The 18,302-nt window shown below is 42.8% G+C and overlaps 1 protein-coding gene across 8 annotated transcripts in view; it reads left to right on the top strand.

Moving 5' to 3' along the window:
• Window positions 1-18,302, top strand: part of LOC110149594 (SLA class II histocompatibility antigen, DQ haplotype D alpha chain-like) — a 40,956-nt gene that overhangs the window by 3,779 nt on the left and 18,875 nt on the right. The window contains exons 2-6 of one of the 8 annotated variants that reach the window (XM_070456664.1): window positions 1,869-2,138; window positions 10,671-10,771; window positions 10,856-10,952; window positions 11,677-11,779; window positions 13,988-15,456. The exons of 2 other annotated variants lie outside the window; for them this stretch is intronic. In XM_070456664.1, coding sequence (XP_070312765.1) covers window positions 1,869-2,138; window positions 10,671-10,771; window positions 10,856-10,952; window positions 11,677-11,779; window positions 13,988-14,099 — 683 coding nt within the window. In that variant the 3' untranslated portion in view covers window positions 14,100-15,456. 5 more of the 8 variants (XM_070456659.1, XM_070456667.1, XM_070456666.1 and 2 more) reach the window with 5 other exon arrangements.

The following is an 18,302-nucleotide window of genomic DNA, read 5'->3' as shown; positions in this document are numbered from 1 at the left end:
CATGCGGGATCTTCGATCTTTGTAGCGGCATGCAGATCTGTAGTTGCAGCATGCGCGATCTTTTTTTTAGTGGCAGCATGTGGGATTTTAGTTGCAGCACATGGGATCTAGCTCGCTAATCAAGGAGTGAATGCTGGCCCTGTGCATGGGAAGCTCAGAGTCTTAGCCACTGAACCACTGCCCTATATATATATATATTTTTTTTTTTAATAATTCTAGCTACCACATGGAGATTAGATTGCAGGGGTTCATGCATCCCAATGTTGCATCCCAAAGGACATGCATCCCAGTGTTCATTCACTGCAGCATTATTTACAATACCCAAAATGTGGAAGCAACTTAAGTGTCCATTGACAGATGAATGGATAAAAATGTGGTACATATACAATGGAATATTACTGTTATAAAAAAGAATGAAATTCTGCCATTTGCAACAATATGGATGGACCTAGAGAGTATTAAGATTAGTGGAAGAAGTCAGATAGAAAAAGTCAAATGCTCTGTTGTCACTTATAAGTGGAATCCAAAACATAAAACAAACAAATGTATATGACAGAACAGAAACAGACTCACAAAGTGTGAACTAGTGGCTACCAGTGGGAAACCGGAAGGCAGGAAGAGCCAGGCAAGGGTATGGTATTAAGAGATACAAAGTATTATGTATAAAATAAATAAGCAACAAAGACATATAGTACAGCACAGGGAAATATAGCCATTATCTTGTAATAACTTTAAATGGAGTATAATCTATAACAGTATTGAATCACTGTGTTGTACACCTGGAACTAATATAATATTGTAAATCAATGATACTGCAATTTAAGAAAAGACCCAAAAAATTTTAAATATATACACTCATATGGTATGTATGTGTATATTTGTATCTCTGTATCTTTATATGCAGTGAAGCTACAGAGCCATGTGTAACCAATAAGAGCTCTGAGACCCAGCTGACCCTTTCCCTCAGCAGGTCAGAATTGCCAAATGAATCGTGGCACCAAATTTTTGGAAAATCTGGCTTTTTGAGCTGTCCAGACTTGGAAAAGGAATGGGGGACCTGTCCTCGGGTTACAGTTTTAATCTCCTACAACTCATCAATAGTTTGCATTACATTTAGCATAAAGTCAAAATCCTAATATTACCTACAAGTGCCTGGTTCCATGTAATTTGTGCAGTCTCATCTTTTAGCCTCCTTTCTCTCACTTTTTTGTGCTTCAGTGAACTGTCTTCTTGAGGAAGTTCATCAGTTCTTTCAGCTTTTCCACACTTCTTCTTTTCCACTTTTCCACTTAAAATGTGTCTCTCTTTTTCCTGTAAACACACACAGTCTTCCTTGAGCTCTCAGCCACTTCCCCTTACACCTCACACCTTACGTGTTTTCAGAGACCTGCCTCCAACGCCCGAACCTAACTTAGGTCCTCCTAGCATTCGTAGAGCCCCACCCTGTTATCCTGACATTCCTCGTTCCCCTACAAATGGCTGTGCATTTGGTTTCTGTCCATTCCTCTCACTAAATCTCAAGCTGCCGGTGCCCGTTCTCCCCTTCCTGGAATCTCAGGGGCAGCGAGGGTTTGCCGGTGGACGTCCTGACCAAGCACTTAGGCAGAGATCGTGGGGGGCTCAGCGGTGGTGTCTCTGCGGTGGAGGGTCCCAGGAGGAGGCGGTGGTGGGACCCCGGATAGGCCGCACGTGGCGACTCCAGGAGAGCCGGGTAGCCAAGAGGAGCCCGATCGGTTCAGGGCAGAGCTCGTGTTCCCTGCGCGGCTGGCGGGGGACGCGGACCCGGGCTCCGCGGGCCGGGGAGCCGCTGGGGGCCGTCGCTGCCCCGCGGCCCGGGCGCCCGTGACCAGGGCGCTCCCGCCCCGCAGCACTCTTCATGGTGCAGGGCAAGTCCGAGTGTCACTTCGCCAACGGCACGCGGCACGTGCGCTTCCTGGACAGGTACATCTACAACCGCGAGGAGCAGGTGCGCTTCGACAGCCTCGTGGGCGAATACCGTGCGCGGACCGAGATGGGGCGGCCGGCGGCCGAGCGCTGGAACCGCTGGCCCCACGCCCTGCAGCGGGCCCGCGCCGCCGTGCGCACCTTCTGCGCCAGCAACTACCGGTTCTTTGCGAGCCTCACGGTGCAGAGGAGAGGTGAGCCGGGGGCGGGGCAGAGGGCGGTGCAGGGGAGGGGAGTGCGGGAGAGACCGAGACAGAGAGAGACACAGAGAGACAGAGACACAGAGAGATGGGGAGACAGAAACGGAGACAGAGATGGAGAGACAGAGAGACACAGAGACAGAGGCAGAGAGAGATGGGGAGACAGAAACGGAGACAGAGATGGAGCGACACAGAGACACAGAGACAGAGGCAGAGAGAGATGGGGAGTCAGAGATAGAGAGACACAGAGACAGAGACAGAGAGAGATGGGGAGACAGAGATGGAGAGACACAGAGACAGAAACAGAGAGAGATGGGGAGACAGAGACGGAGACAGAGATGGAGAGACACAGAGACAGAGACAGAGAGAGACAGAGATGGAGAGACAGAGAGACAGACACAGGGACACAGAGAGACACAGAGACAGAGAGAGACACAGAGATGGAGAGGCAGAGACACAGAGAGAGAGACAGAGATGGAGAGACACAGAGAGACAGAGACACAGAGGGAGAGACAGACAGAGACAGAGACACAGAGAGAGAGACACAGACAGAGATGGAGAGACAGAGAGAGAGAGACAGACACAGAGACACACACAGAGAGAGACAGAGACAGAGAGAGAGATAGGGAGACAGAGAGACAGAGATGGAGAGACAGAGACACAGAGAGACAGAGAGAGAGACAGACACAGAGACACAGAGACACGGACAGAGAGACAGAGACAGAGAGACAGAGAGAGAGAGAGACACAGGCAGAGACACAGACAGCGGGACAGAGAGACAGAGAGAGACAGAGCTAGGCTGAGTCCAGTGGGTGAGTAGGATGGTGGGGGACAGTGCTGGCTACGGGGTCCCCGTGTGAGAGCCTGCTGTCAGAAAGCTGGTGTGTGATTTTGTCAGTGTGCGGTGGGGGGGAGAGGGTGTGTGGTGGGGGAGCGGACCGGGGTCTGAGAGGGGGAGAGGGGCGAGGTGGGGAGACATACGGGGGACAGGGGTCTGGGCCTCCTCCCACCCAGGGAGGGCTGGGGGAGGGGGGAGGGAAAGGCTGGCTGAAGTGGGGGCAGATTCGGGAAGGGGCCTCAAGGTGTCCGTGGTTTGGGGGGGAGCTGAGGAATGTAAAAGGACTGGGAGACTGTGAGAAGAGCCCCAGTCTGCTCTGGGCACACCCCCTCACTCTGAACCCTCCGGATTAAGTGTGCTGGTGTCTGTATGCAGGCGCGTTGGGTTGAGAGTAAATTAGTGGGGGCACTAATTTCTAGGGGTGCAGTGGACAGGAACCTCCCACACCCCTCTGACCTTTCTGAAGCTGCTTTTAATTCTAAATTTCCGACTACTTTTTTGCTTTCTTGGTATGTACAAGTTTACATATTTGAAATGATTGTGAAGCCAACTTTTGGATATAATTTTGTTACTTAATATTAACATACTAATATTACCATGTTTATAATGCTAATAGTACTTAGGTAGTTACATATTAACCCTTTGTATGGTTGTAAACAATTTACCTGGCATTCCCCATTGTAAATTTTATTTTCCATATTGCCACTTAGTTGGAAATTTATATCTTATTGTTTTTAACTTATATTTCTTTTATTTCTAAAGTTCTGTTTTTGCCAGTTATACTTTTTTTGCCAGTTATAATGACTGTTCCAAACACTATCTATTAATCTGTTATTGCTGGGGTCCATGTGTTTTTCTCAGTAATTTTATGGCTTCTCTGTGCTCTAAGATTATTAACATTTTTAGTCAACATTTTCTCCAGTTTGTGGTTTCTGTTAGAGTCTGTTTAATATTTTCCATGTTAAGAGTTTAATAGTTTTTATTTACTGAAATAGAAACAGCAAAATTGTGACTAATGGTTTACCATTGATCTTAAATCTACTGTTTTGTGATTCTGTACAAATGTGTTCCCCCACTTCTCCTTTCTTTTAAAATAATTCTTTTACCTAGGGCCTGATAGTGTTAGAGGTTGTTTCAGATGTTGAGTCCCAGGCCGTACTCCGATCACAAATGTCAGTTTAGAAGGAGAGAGAATTCCAAAATGATAGCAATTCCAAACATTGTAGTTGTTCAGTCACTCAGTCCTGTCTGAGTCTTTGCGACCCTATGGACTGCTGCACACCAGGCTTCTCTGTCCTTCACTGTCGCCCAGCATTTGCTCAAACTCATGTCTATTGAGTCAGTGATGCTGTCCAACCATCTCATCTTCTGTCACCCTCTTCTCCTCCTGCCTTTAGTCTCCCAGCATCAGCATCTTTTCCAACAAGCCAACTGTTCATATCAGGTGGCCAAAGTATTGGAGCTTCAGCTTCGGCATTAGTCCTTCCCATGAGAATTCAGGGTTAATTTCTTTTAGGATGGACTGGTTTGATCTCCTTGCTGTCCAAAGGACTCTCAAAAGCCTTTTTTAGCACCACAGTTCGGACTGTTCCTCCGCTCTTCCCCAGTAGCATAGTGGACACCTTTTGACCTGGGGGGGGTCATCTTTCAGTGTCATTCTTTCTGCCTTTTCATACTGTTCATGGGGTTCTCAAGGCAAGAATGCTGAAGTGGTTTGCCATTCCCTTCTCCAGTGGACCACGTTTTGTCAGGACTCCACCATGGCCCGTCTGTCTTGGGTGGCCTTGCACGGCATGGCTCACGGTTTCATTGACTTACACAAGCTGAGATGCATGTGATCATTTTGGTTAGTTTTCTGTGTTTATAGTTTTCATTCTGTCTGAGCTCTGATGCATGATGGTAAGAGGCTTGTGCAAGCTCCCTGATGGGAGAGACTGGCTGTGGGAAAAACTGGGTCTTACTCTGATGGATGGGGTCATGCTCAGTAAATCTTTAATCCAGTTTTCCGCTAATGGCTGGGGCTGTGCTCACTCCCAGAGGCAGCCCAGTCCTGGAGTCTGCAGTCTCTGTGCTAGGGCTGTTGACTCTAAGGATAGGGCTGACGGCGGCCTCCTCCAAGTGGACATAAGCCACACACCACACCTCCCAGGACTGCTGCTGCCAGAGCCCCTGTCCCCGTGGGAGGCCACTGCTGAGCTGTGCCTCTGCCGGAGACCCTCAAACACTCACAGGCAGGGCTGGCTTAGTCTCTTGTGGGGCCACTGCTCCTTTCCCTGGGTCCTGGCGTGGACAAGTCTTGTTTGTACCCTCCAAGAGTCTCCGATTGAGCCCCTCCTACCATCTTGTTGTGGCTTCTCCTTTGTCCTTGGATGTGGGGTATCTTTTCTTTGGTGGGTTCCAACAGCCTTCTGTTGATAGTTGTTCAGCTGCTAGTTGCACTTTTGGTGTTCTCCCAGGAAAAGATGAGCACGTGTCCTTCTACTCTGCCATTTATATAATGTCAGACAGTTGTAATCAGGTCAGACTACTATAATAAAATACCATAAACTGTTTTTATGTTAAAAACAACATTAATTTATTTCTCACAGCTTTAGAGACTAAGTCCAAAATCAAGGCACTGGCAGATTCAGTGTCTGGTGAGATCTTTTTTTAAAAAAATAAAAAAAGGAGACAAAAGGAGAGATTCATCAGCTGAGGATAAGGCTGTAACAACTTTTGAAATGATGAGCTCTCCTTGTTGCTTCTCCTATGCAGGACTCATGTTTTCCTGAGGCATCCCTCGTGGAGAACGGCCTCTGTGGTCTGTCTCTGCTGCTCAGGGGAAGAGCAGTCCCATGCTCTTCTCAGGCGTGCGTCCACGGAGGCAGCTCTGCATCTCTACCAGCCCCACTGCTGTCCTCACATCTATCCTTAAGCTTTGAATCATATTTTCTTTCATAGTAAACAAAAAAATTCAACAAGTAGCTAGCATATATTGAGTGCTAAGTTCCAGCCTTTTTTCGGCCACTCCATACAACCTGTGGGACTTTAGTTCCTTGATCAGGGGTTGAACCCAGCCCTTGGCAGTGAAAGTGCAGAGTCCTAACCACTGGACCAGCCAGCCATTTCTTAACATGGTTTAGGTCCATCAAGTCTTTTTTTTTAAATATAATGGTCAATATTTTTTATTGAAGTATAGTTGATTTACAGTGTTGTGTTCATCTCTGCTGTACAGTAAAGTGATTCAGTTACATACATTCTCCTTTTAATACTCTTTTCCATTATGCTTTATCATGGGATACTGAATACAGTTCTCTGTGCTATACAATAGACTGTGTTGTTTATCTGTTCTATATATAACTTTCATCTACCAACCCCAGACTCCCACTCCATCCCTCCCCCAAGCCCGTCCGCCTTGGCAACCACAGGTCTGTTCTCTGTGTCTGTGTGTCTGTTTCTGTTTTGTAAATAAGTTCATTTTGTCATATTTTAGATTCCACATATAAGTGATAGCATGTGGTATTTGTCCTTCTCTTTCTGACTGGCTTAACTTAGTATGATGATCTCTAGGGGCACCATGTGTTGTAAATGGCATTATTTCCTTCTTTTTTAGGGTAGTAGTCCATCTTATATATGACTCATTTAACTCAAAGAGGTAAATTTGTATCATTATCCTCCATTGGAGATAAGAACGTTGAGGCACAAAGTAATTTTTTTTTCTTTCTTTTTTCTTTTTTTTCATTTGTTCTCACTAGTTGGAGGCCAATCACTCCACAACATTGCAGTGGTTTCCGTCACACACCAACACGAATCAGCCATGGATTTACATGTATTCCCCATCCCGATTCCCCCTCCCACCTCCCTCTCTACCCAATCCCTCTGGGTCTCCCCAGTGCACTGGGCTCAAGCACTTGTCTCATGCACCAAACGTGGGCTGGTGATCTGTTTCACCCTAGATAATATACATGTTTCAATGCTGTTCTTTCAAAACATCCCACCCTTGCCTTCTCCCACAGAGTCCAAAATTCTGTTCTGTACATCTGTGTCTCTTTTTCTGTTTTGCATATAGGGTTATCATTACCATCTTTCTGAATTCCATATATATGTGTTAGTATACTGTAATGGTCTTTATCTTTCTGGCTTACTTCACTCTGTATAATGGGCTCCAGTTTCATCCATCTCATTAGAACTGATTCAAATGAATTCTTTTAAATGGCTGAGTAATATTCCATGGTGTATATGTACCACAGCTTCCTCATCCATTCGTCTGCTGATGGGCATCTAGGTTGCTTCCATGTCCTGGCTATTATAAACAGTGCTGTGATGAACATTGGGTGCATGTGTCTCTTTCAAATCTGGTTTCCTCAGTGAGTATGCCCAGGAGTGGGATTGCTGGGTCATATGGCAGTTCTATTTCCAGTTTTTTAAGAAATCTCCACACTGTTCTACATAGTGGCTGTACTAGTTTGCATTCCCACCAACAGTGTAAGAGGGTTCCATTTTCTCCACACTGTCTCCAGCATTTATTGCTTGTAGACTTTTGGATAGCAGCCATTCTGACTGGCGTGTAATGGTACCTCATTGTGGTTTTGATTTGCATTTCTCTGATAATGAGTGATGTTGAGCATCTTTTCATGTGTTTGTTAGCCATCTGTATGTCTTCTTTGGAGAAATGTCTGTTTAGTTCTATGGCCCATTGTTTGATTGGGTCATTTATTTTTCTGGAATTGAGCTGCAGGAGTTGCTTGTATATTTTTGAGATTAATTCTTTGTCTGTTGCTTCATTTGCTATTATTTTCTCCCAATCTGAGGGCTGTCTTTTCACCTTGCTTATAGTTTCCTTTGTTGTGCAAAAGCTTTTAAGTTTCATTAGGTCCCATTTGCTTATTTTTGCTTTTATTTCCAATATTCTGGGAGGTGGGTCATAGAGGATCCTGCTGTGATTTATGTCAGAGAGTGTTTTGCCTATGTTCTCCTCTAGGAGTTTCATAGTTTCTGGTCTTACATTTAGACCTTTAATCCATTTTGAGTTTATTTTTGTGTATAGTGTTAGAAAGTGTTCTAGTTTCATTCTTTTACAAGTGGTTGACCAGTTTTCTCTTTAACCAAAAGGTTGTCTTTTTTCCATTGTATATCCTTGCCTCCTTTTTCAAAGATAAGGTGCCCATAGGTTCATGGATTTATCTCTAGGCTTTCTATTCTGTTCCATTGATCTGTATTTCTGTCTTTGTGCCAGTACCATACTGTCTTGATGACTGTGGGTTTGTAGTAGAGTCTGAAGTCAGGCAGGTTGATTCCTCCAGTTCCATTCTTCTTTCTCAAGATTGCTTTGGCTATTCGAGGTTTTTTGTATTTCCATACAAATTGTGAAATTATTTGTTCTAGCTCTGTGAAAAATACTGTTGGTAGCTTGATAGGGATTGCACTGAATCTATAGATTACTTTGGGTAGTATAGCCATTTTGACAATATTGATTCTTCCAATCCACGAACATGGTATGTTTCTCCATCTGTTTGTGTCCTCTTTGATTTCTTTCATCAGTGTTTTATAGTTTTCTATGTATAGGTCTTTTGTTTCTTTAGGTAGATATACTCCTAAGTATTTTATTCTTTTTGTTGCAATGGTGAATGGTATTGTTTCCTTAATTTCTCTTTCTGCTTTCTCATTGTTAGTGTATAGGAATGCAAGGGATTTCTGTGTGTTAATTTGATATCCTGCAACTTTACTATATTCATTGATTAGCTCTAGTAATTTTCTGGTAGAGTCTTTAGGGTTTTCTATGTAGAGGATTATATCATCTGCAAACAGGGAGAGTTTCACTTCTTCTTTTCCTATCTGGATTCCTTTTACTTCTTTTTCTGCTCTGATTGCTATGGCCAAAGCTTCCAAAACTATGTTGAATAGTAGTGGTGAGAGTGGGCACCCTTATCTTGTTCCTGATTTTAGGGGAGATGCTTTCAGTTTTTCACCATTGAGGGTAATACTTGCTGTGGGTTTGTCATATATAGCTTTTATTATGTTGAGGTATGTTCCTTCTATTCCTGCTTTCTGGAGAGTTTTAATCATAAATGGGTGTTGAATTTTGAATTTTGTCAAAGGCTTTCTCTGCATCTATTGAGATAATCATATAGTTTTTTTCTTTCAATTTGTTAATGTGGTGTATTACATTGATTGATTTGCAGATATTAAAGAATCCTTGCATTCCTGTGATAAAGCCCACTTGGTCATGGTGTATGATTTTTTTAATATGTTGCTGGATTCTGTTTGCTAGGATTTTGTTAAGGATCTTTGCATCTATGTTCATCAGTGATATTGGCCTATAGTTTTCTTTTTTTTTTTTTCCTTTTATTTTTTATTTTATTTTATTTTATTTTCCATTTATTTTTATTAGTTGGAGACTAATTACTTTACATCATTGCAGTGGTTTTTGTCATATATTGAAATGAATTAGCCATGGATTTACATGCATTCCCCATCCCAGTCCCCCCTCCCACCTCTCTGTCCGCCCTATCCCTCTGGGTCTTCCCAGTGCACCAAGTCCGAGCACTTGTCTCATGCATCCAACCTGGCCTGGTGATCTGTTTCACCCTAGATAATATACATGTTTCGATGCTGTTCTCTTGAAACATCCCACCCTCGCCTCCTCCCAGAGTCCACAAGTCTGTTCTATAACCCTATATGCAAAACAGAAAAAGAGACTCAGATGTATAGAAGAGACTTGTAGTTTTCTTTTTTTGTGGCATCTTTGTCTGGTTTTGGAATTAGGGTGATAGTGGCCTCATAGAATGAGTTTGGAAGTTTACCTTCTTCTGCAATTTTCTGGAAGAGTTTGAGTAAGATAGGTGGTAGCTCTTCTCTAAATTTTTGGTAGAATTCAGCTATGAAGCCGTCTGGTCCTGGGCTTTTGTTTGCTGGAAGATTTCTGATTACAGTTTCGATTTCCTTGCTTGTGATGGGTCTGTTAAGATCTTCTATTTCTTTCTGGTTCAGTTTTGGAAAGTTATACTTTTCCAAGAATTTGTCCATTTCTTCCAAGTTGTCCATTTTATTGGCATAGAGCTGCTGGTAGTAGTCTCTTATGATCCTTTGTATTTCAGTGTTGTCTGTTGTGATCTCTCCATTTTCATTTCTAATTTTGTTAATTTGGTTCTTCTCCCTTTGTTTCTTAATGAGTCTTGCTAATGGTTTGTCAATTTTGTTTATTTTGTCAGAAAACCAGCTTTTAGCTTTGTTGATTTTTGCTATGGTCTCTTTAGTTTCTTTTGCGTTTATTTCTGCCCTAATTTTTAAGATTTCTTTCCTTCTACTAACCCTGGGGTTCTTCATTTCTTCCTTCTCTCGTTGCTTTCAAAGTAATTTAAAAATGCTTCCAGAATTAATCAGTTAGAAGCAGAGCCTGAATTTGAACCCGGAGAGCCTAATTACAGAAATCACACTTTTAATGAATATACCCTGTGTCCTGCAATAAGTGTAAATACTGCAGTTCAACAATAAGTAACTCTTTCAAGTTATGAAAAGAAACCCCACAGTTTTCCTCAGCATCTCTCAACTCTAATAGGTGTTGGAGGTTTCGGGGTTAAATTCAAGCGAGATTCGTGGCACTGCGTCCTCTTAAGCCACGTGGGCAGCCTGGCCTGTCCAAGGCTGCAGCCTGGTCAGGAGACTTAGTCTGTCTCCCACACTAACCCCCACTACGTTTCCTCTCCCAGTGGAGCCCACGGTGACTGTGTATCCTGCGAAGACCCGGCCCCTGCGGCAGCACAACCTCCTAGTCTGCTCTGTGAATGGCTTCTACCCAGGCCACGTTGAGGTCAGGTGGTTCCGGAACGGCCGGGAAGAGGAGGCCGGGGTGGTCTCCACAGGCCTGATCCCTAACGGAGACTGGACCTTCCAGATCATGGTGATGCTTGAAGTAGTTCCTCAGGGTGGAGAGGTCTATGCCTGCCATGTGGAGCACCCCAGCCTAACGAACCCCATCACAGTGGAATGGAGTGAGGAGCTCTCTGATCTCATAAGTTTCTCAGCCACCAAGCGGGGGGCCTGCTTACCCCTGCGTGTCAGGTCTCGCCTCTCCCCACACAAGTGTTCATGAGCCCCATGTTCTCTTCTCCTTCAGCTGAGGTTGTTGGGGTTGCCCTGTGACGTCCTGTGATGGAGCTCCTCCGATAGTTTGCAGATATCCCATGATGGTTTCTGTAAATGCCTGGGCCCCCTGGAGAGCCAGTTCTCCCGACAAGCAGGGAAGACGATGTCTCTGCTTAAGCCTCCCGTGACCTTACAGGTCCTGGTCCCTCTTCGGTCCTGGGCACCAGTCCCCTGTGTCAAGCTGGGCTAGTGCTTCAGACACTCTCTCCCTGAGTTGTTCACTGTGATCTGAGAAGGGGCACACCCCCTCCAGGGACCTTCCTGACCTGAGGGAAGTTCAGTCCCAGCTCTGCCTTTTATTAGCTCTGTCAGCCGAGACAGACTTCCCCACATCATCCAGCCCCAGGCTGCTCATCCATCAGATGACGAAGATGTGTGGCCTTCTATCAGGGCTAGGGTATTTAAATGATTCACTGCCTGATCCTTGTAGCAATTCAGCTTGAATTTTCATCTCTTTTCTAGGAATGGCCAATTATTTCAGTTTTTTCAGAGCAGGCTTCTTCCCCCAGTCTCAATTAGAGAAGTTGGATTTGGGATAACAATCACTCAGAAACTGGCTTCTTTTCTCAGGGGCACAGGACAAATCTTCACAAGAAAAGATGCTGAGTGGAATCGGGGCCTGTGTTCTAGGTCTGCTCTTCCTTGGGATGGGGCTGCTCTTCTACATCAGGAGGTAAGGGACCTGTTGGCAGCTGAGATGCCCCACAGATTGTTTGGAGGAAGAAATATGGCTTTGCTCGATGAAGTTCTCTGAATACAACCTTTGCCTAGTTGATCTCAACTTTCCTGGAAATCCAGAAAGTACTTATGGGTGAAATATAAGAGGTGATGGCCTGTAGAGATAAGAGAAGGATTAGCATGCATGGAGATCTCAGATGGAAATTCTGGACCAAATGCAAGAAGAGACCGTAAGGCTGATGAAATGATGCTGGGTCTGTGTGATGGGAGTTTCCTAGTCATATGCCTTCCAGGGTCTGCTCCCCTCTCCACCCTGGTATTCAGTGATGTGAGCTGTGTTGTCCAGAAATCTCAGCGGGTGGTCAGGGGCTGAGACACTGTATCCCGGGAGTGTGTATCCTGCCTCTCCTTCCTTAGGAGACTTGGGCTTCAGCCAAGGTAATGCCCTCTCATCCTCTTTCAGAGAGAGATTTGGTCTCCTAGGAACAGTGATGGAGATGACAAGTGGGGAGACAGACAAAATGAGAAAGACTGAATTCTGATTGCAGTAAAACTTTGCATCAGTTAATAAGAGAACAGACTTGTGTTTGCCAAGGGGGAGGGGGTGGAGAAGAGAGAGATTGGGAGTTTGGGATTAGCAGATGCAAAGTATTGTATACAGAATGGATGAACACCAAGATCCTACTGTACAGCACAGGAAACTCTATATCCTAAGATAAGCCATAATGGAAAAGAATATTTAAAAAATTATGTATTTCCATACAAATTGTGAAATTATTTGTTCTAGTTCTGTGAAAAATACCATTGGTAGCTTGATAGGGATTGCATTGAATCTATAGATTGCTTTGGGTAGTATAGCCATTTTGACAATATTGATTCTTCCAATCCATGAACACAGTATATTTCTCCATCTGTTTGTGTCCTCTTTGATTTCTTTCATCTGTGTTTTATAGTTTTCTATGTATAGATCTTTTGTTTCTTTAGGTAGATATACTCCTAAGTTCCCACTTCTGGGCATACACACCGAGGAAACCAGATCTGAAAGAGACATGTGCACCCCAATGTTCATCGCAGCACTATTTATAATAGCCAGGACATGGAAGCAACCTAGATGCCCATCAGCAGACAAATGGATAAGGAAGCTGTGCTACATATACACCATTGAATATTACTCAGCCATTAAAAAGAATTCATTTGAATCAGTTCTAATGAGATGGATGAAACTGGAGCCCATTATACAGAGCGAAGTAAGCCAGAAAGATAAACACCAATACAGTATACTAATGCATATATATGGAATTCAGAAAGATGGTAATGATAACCCTATATGCAAAACAGAAAAAGAGACACAGATGTACAGAACAGAATTTTGGACTCTGTGGGAGAAGGCGAGGGTGGGATGTTTTGAGAGAACAGCATCAAAACATGTATATTATCTTGGTGAAATAGATCACCAGCCCAGGCTGGATGCATGAGACAAGTGCTCGGGCCTGGTACACTGGGAAGACCCAGAGGAATCGGGTGGAGAGGGAGGTGGGAGGGGGAATCGGGATGGGGAATACATGTAAATCCATGGCTGATTCATTTCAATGTATGACAAAAACCACTGCAATGATGTAATTAGCCTCCAACTAATAAAAATAAATGAAAAATAAATAAATAAATAAAAAATAAAAATAAATGAAAAAAAAAAATGTATGTATGCGGGGTCTTCCCTGCTGCTCCAGTGGTTAAGAATCCACCTCCCAATGCAGGGGACACAGGTTCAATCCGGGGTTGGGGAACTAAGATCCCACATGCCACAGGGCTAATAAGCCTGCATGCCACAGCTACTGTGTCCATGTACCTTCAAGCCTGTGCTCTGCAACAGGAGAAACCACTGCAGTGTGAAGCCCACCAGCCACAGCTAGAGAAAGCCCGTGCCCCGCAACAAAGATCCAGTGCAACCATAAATAAATGAAAAGTAAAATTTAACTGTATATATGTGTATACCTGGGTCACTTTGCTGTACAACAGAAATGAAAACAGCACTGTAAATCAACTGTATTTCAATAAAATTAACAAATAAAGACTGCCAGGCCAGCAGCCACCAAAGGGGCATCTCTTCAATTAAAAATTCTAAAAATAATAAAATAAGAGGCCCATGGCCCGAGGTAGCTGTGGCTCAGGGAGGCTTAAGACTGATTCTGCCTTCTTACTGCAGAGCTCTCAGGGGAGGCCCCAGAAAGGGGGAAGAAGCAGCGAGAAGAGGTCGGTGTGGAAACAGCCCTCTCCTCTGCTCCTGCAGGTCTCCTGAGCTGGAGCAGAGACCGTGACACTCGGGCGAGAACCTTCTGTCCCAGCTTCTTTGCAGCTTGCAAAGGTTTCCTACTTCAGACCGTGGGCCCCTTATTTTATTCCTTCTAGAGTTTTTAACTGAAGAGATGCCCCTCTGGTGGCTGCTGACCTGGCAGTCTTTATTTGTTAGTTTTATTGAGATATAGTTGATTTGCAGTGGTGTTTTGCCTTCTGCTATACAGCGCTCACTCCTCACAACGAGAGTGCTTTCCCAGGATCTTTGCTCTGGGTTGAATGACTCTTTAGAAAAAGTCCTGGGTGGTTTCTTCAGCCCTACCCTGCACCCAGAAGTCCCCAGGATTGATCCCAGTGCCTTATCTTCATTCTTTCCTGGTCCTCTTTGTTTTCTACCCCTGCTGCCTCCTTCCATCCACATTTCTTTATATGTATTTTTTGAAATACAAGAGAGTGGAATCTTCATACAGGTTAGACAAGGCATGGTGTGTGTTCATGACAGCCTAAGTCTGAAGTCAGTTTCAACTGCTCCCTGATCTCATTCCTCTTAAGTTCCTTTAAGGTTAGAGAGGAACAGAAGTGGGCAAACAGGGATGGAGCCAAAGAGCTACTTTCGAAAAGCAACAAATTTGAGTAAGGTGATACATAGAAGCAGGAAATTGCAACTCTGTAATCAGAACAGTGTTTTCACAGTTTTCTCATAGCATAAAGACTAAAGAGGGGAAAGGCAGAAAAATAACTGTAGCTACTTCAACTTGGGAACAAACACAACACAAAAGGGGCTCTTTGGAGACAACAAAAATTACAAAAAGGGAAGAGAAAAAGTACAGAAGACAAATAGGTAAATGAAGATAAGATGCTATCAGCATGAAAAAAGACTATTTTATCTACCATATGTTTTATACGAACTTCATGGTAGCCACAAAACATAAATCTAGAGCAGAGATATGAAACATTAAAAAAGAGGGAACTGAAGAAGACATTCTATAAAGCCACCAAATTAAAATGGCAGATAGACTCAGCCATTAAAAAGAATACATTTGAATCAGTTCTAATGAGATGGATGAAACTGGAGCCCATTATACAGAGTGAAGTAAGCCAGAAAGATAAACACCAATACAGTATACTAATGCATATATATGGAATTTTAAAAGATGGTAATGATAACCCTATATGCAGGACAGAAAAAGAGACACAGATGTCTCTTGTAGAGACAGACTTTTGGACTCTGTGGGAGAAGGCGAGGGTGGGATGATCTGAGAGAATAGCATTGAAACATGTATATTATCAAGTGTGAAACAGATCACCAGCCCAGGTTGGATACATGAGACAAGTGCTCAGGGCTGGTGCACTGGGATGACCCAGAGGGATGGAATGGGGAGGGAGGTGGGAGGGGGGATCAGGATGGGGAACACATGTAAATCCATGGCTGATTCATGTCAATGCATGGCAAAAACCACTATAATATTGTAACGTAATTAGCCTCCAACTAATAAAAATAAATGAAAAAATAAATAAATAAATAAAATGGCAGATAGAAACACAAGGAAAGGGGAAGCAATAGAGATTAGAAAACATCCAGAAAGCAAAAGATAAAATAACAGTACTGTGTCCTCATCTATCAATATTCACCCTCAATGTAATTAAGTTGAATTAGCCAATCAAAACACACCACTGGTAACCACTCCTCTGTTCTTTGTATCTAAGCATTTATTTTTGTTTGATATGTTTTGTTTATTTATTTTGTTTTGCTTGTTTTTGCATTCCACATATGAGTAAAGCCATATGATATATATCTTTCTCCATCTGACTTATTTTACTTGGCATCATACCCTCAATGTCCATCCATGTGGCTGCAAATGGCAAGACTTCACCTTTTTTATGACTGATATAGTATGATATGTATGGTATATATATATATATATATATACACCACACACCACATCTTGTTTTAATCCATTCATCTGTTGGTGGACACTTAGGTTATTTCCCTATCTTGACTATTGCAAATATCACTATGATAAACATGTGGATACAGTGTTTTTTGAGATAAGTGTTTCATAGTCTTTGCATAAGTATCCAGAAGTGGGAGGAGGGTGAAATGGGTAAAGGGGATCAACTGTATGAAGGTGAATGGAAACTAAATTTCTGGCATGCTCTAGTATACACAAAAGTAAAAATTTAAGATTTTAGTGTAAAACTTATATAGTGTTATAAATTAATGTTCCTTTCAGTTCAGTTGTTCAGTCATGTCCGACTCTTTGTGACCCCATGGACTGCAGCACGCCAGGCTTCCCTGTCCATCACCAACTCCCAGAGCTTACTCAAACTCATGTCCATAGAGTCGGTGATGCCATCCAACCATCTCATCCTCTGTCATCCCCTTCTCTTCCTAAATTAATGTTACCTCAATAAAAAATAAATTTAAAACAAGAAAAAAATCTATAATTTACTAAAACATTAAATTTTACATGTAGAAAGAATGAAATTGTGGTAAGCTAATTACACCTCAGGAGATTTGGTAAAATAATCTTTTTTTTTTTTTTTAAAGAAAAGACATAAATTCAGATAGCAATATGATGAAACATTTCTCCCCCAAATTGGCAAGTGTAGTAGTCTGGTTTTGTAAATAAAGGATCTAGAAGATGCTGTGAGGATGGATCCTCTCAAATATTATTAGTAACATCATGAAGTTGGTTGTATCCGTGGCTCAAATGGTAAAGAATATGCCTGCAATGCAGGAGACCTGGGTTCAATCTCTGGGTTGGGAAGATACCCTGGAGAAGGGAATAGCAACCTACTTCAGAATTCTTGCCTGGAAAATTCCATGGTCAGAGGGATTTGGCAAGCCTACAGTCCATGAGGTCACAAAAAGTCAGACACAGCTGAGCAGTTAACACAGTCATTAAAATTAATAGTGCAAATGTTGCATGATTGACAACAACAATAAACTCCACATCTATATATCTATGTTCTGAATGTTTGTGCCTCTACAAAATGTCTCTGTTGAAACCTGATCCCTAATGTGATGGTATTAGGAAGTGGAGCCTTTGGGAAAGATTAGGTCTTGAAGATGGAGCCCCTATGAATGAGGTTAATGCCCTTATAAAGGACCAAAGAGACCAGGGTCTTCCCTTTCCACCATATGAGGCCACAAGTGAGATGCTGGCAGTTTGCAAACCCAGAAGAGGTTTCTCACCAGCATTTGACCTTGCTGGCACCCTGAACTCAGATTTCACAGCCTCCAGAGCTGTGAGATATAAAATTCTGTTATTTATAACCTATCCCACTTATAGTGTTTGGTTCTGGGGGCCTGAAGGAACTAAGACAATATCTGTCTTAAAGGCACAATCCTACATGAGCCTAAAGAGACTTCTACTCAAATGTTTGTTGCACCAGGGTTTGGAATAGTAAAATTATTTCAAAATTCTAAGAGAGAAACTTATAAACTTGTCTTGATTATAAATATTATGTATGTTAAAAAATTATAAAATATATTAAATACTGGTGTATACCCCTTTGGGTAGTCAGATAATCCCAGATTTCCATCCTAGTTAAAAACATTCTAAATAAATTCTCACATATGTGCCCAAGATGACATATTAAAAATGTCACTGAAGAGGAAAAAATCAGTCTTAATTTTCAGAGAAAGAACAGATGAATTGCAGTTTAGCCGTGCAAAGGGATAATATGCCAAGTGTTAAGTGAATGAAGGTAGGACTAGCCAGCCTGGATAGCAAAAAAGAAAAAAAAAAAATCATAAAGTACAAAAGACCCAGAATACCCAAAGCAACCCTGAGAAAGGACAAAGCCAGAGGTATCCTGATTTCAAACTATAGCAAAAAGTTATAGTAATAAAAACAGTATAGCCTGACATTAAAATGGACACACAGACCATTGAAATAGAATAGAGAGCCCAGAATTAAACCCTTGGATGTACAGTCAACTAGTATTTGACAAGGGAGCCAAAAATATCCGATGGGGAAAGAATAGTGTCTTCAACAAAACATGCTGTGTAAACTGGAGTAACACACACCGAGAAAAGTAGAAGAAAGGAAATGATGATGGTAAGAGAGGGAATAAATAGAATGGAAAATAAATGTATAGAGGCTTCAGGAGTGGTCCAGTGGTTAAGACTCCAAGATTTCAATGCAGGGGCACAGGTTCAATCCCAGGTCATGGAACTAAGATCCTACATGCCATCTGGTGCAGCCAAAAAAACGAAA

Source organism: Odocoileus virginianus, chromosome 27, assembly GCF_023699985.2.
Source record: "Odocoileus virginianus isolate 20LAN1187 ecotype Illinois chromosome 27, Ovbor_1.2, whole genome shotgun sequence".
Lineage (NCBI taxonomy): Eukaryota > Metazoa > Chordata > Mammalia > Artiodactyla > Cervidae > Odocoileus > Odocoileus virginianus.
This window is presented reverse-complemented; position numbering and strand designations above follow the sequence as displayed.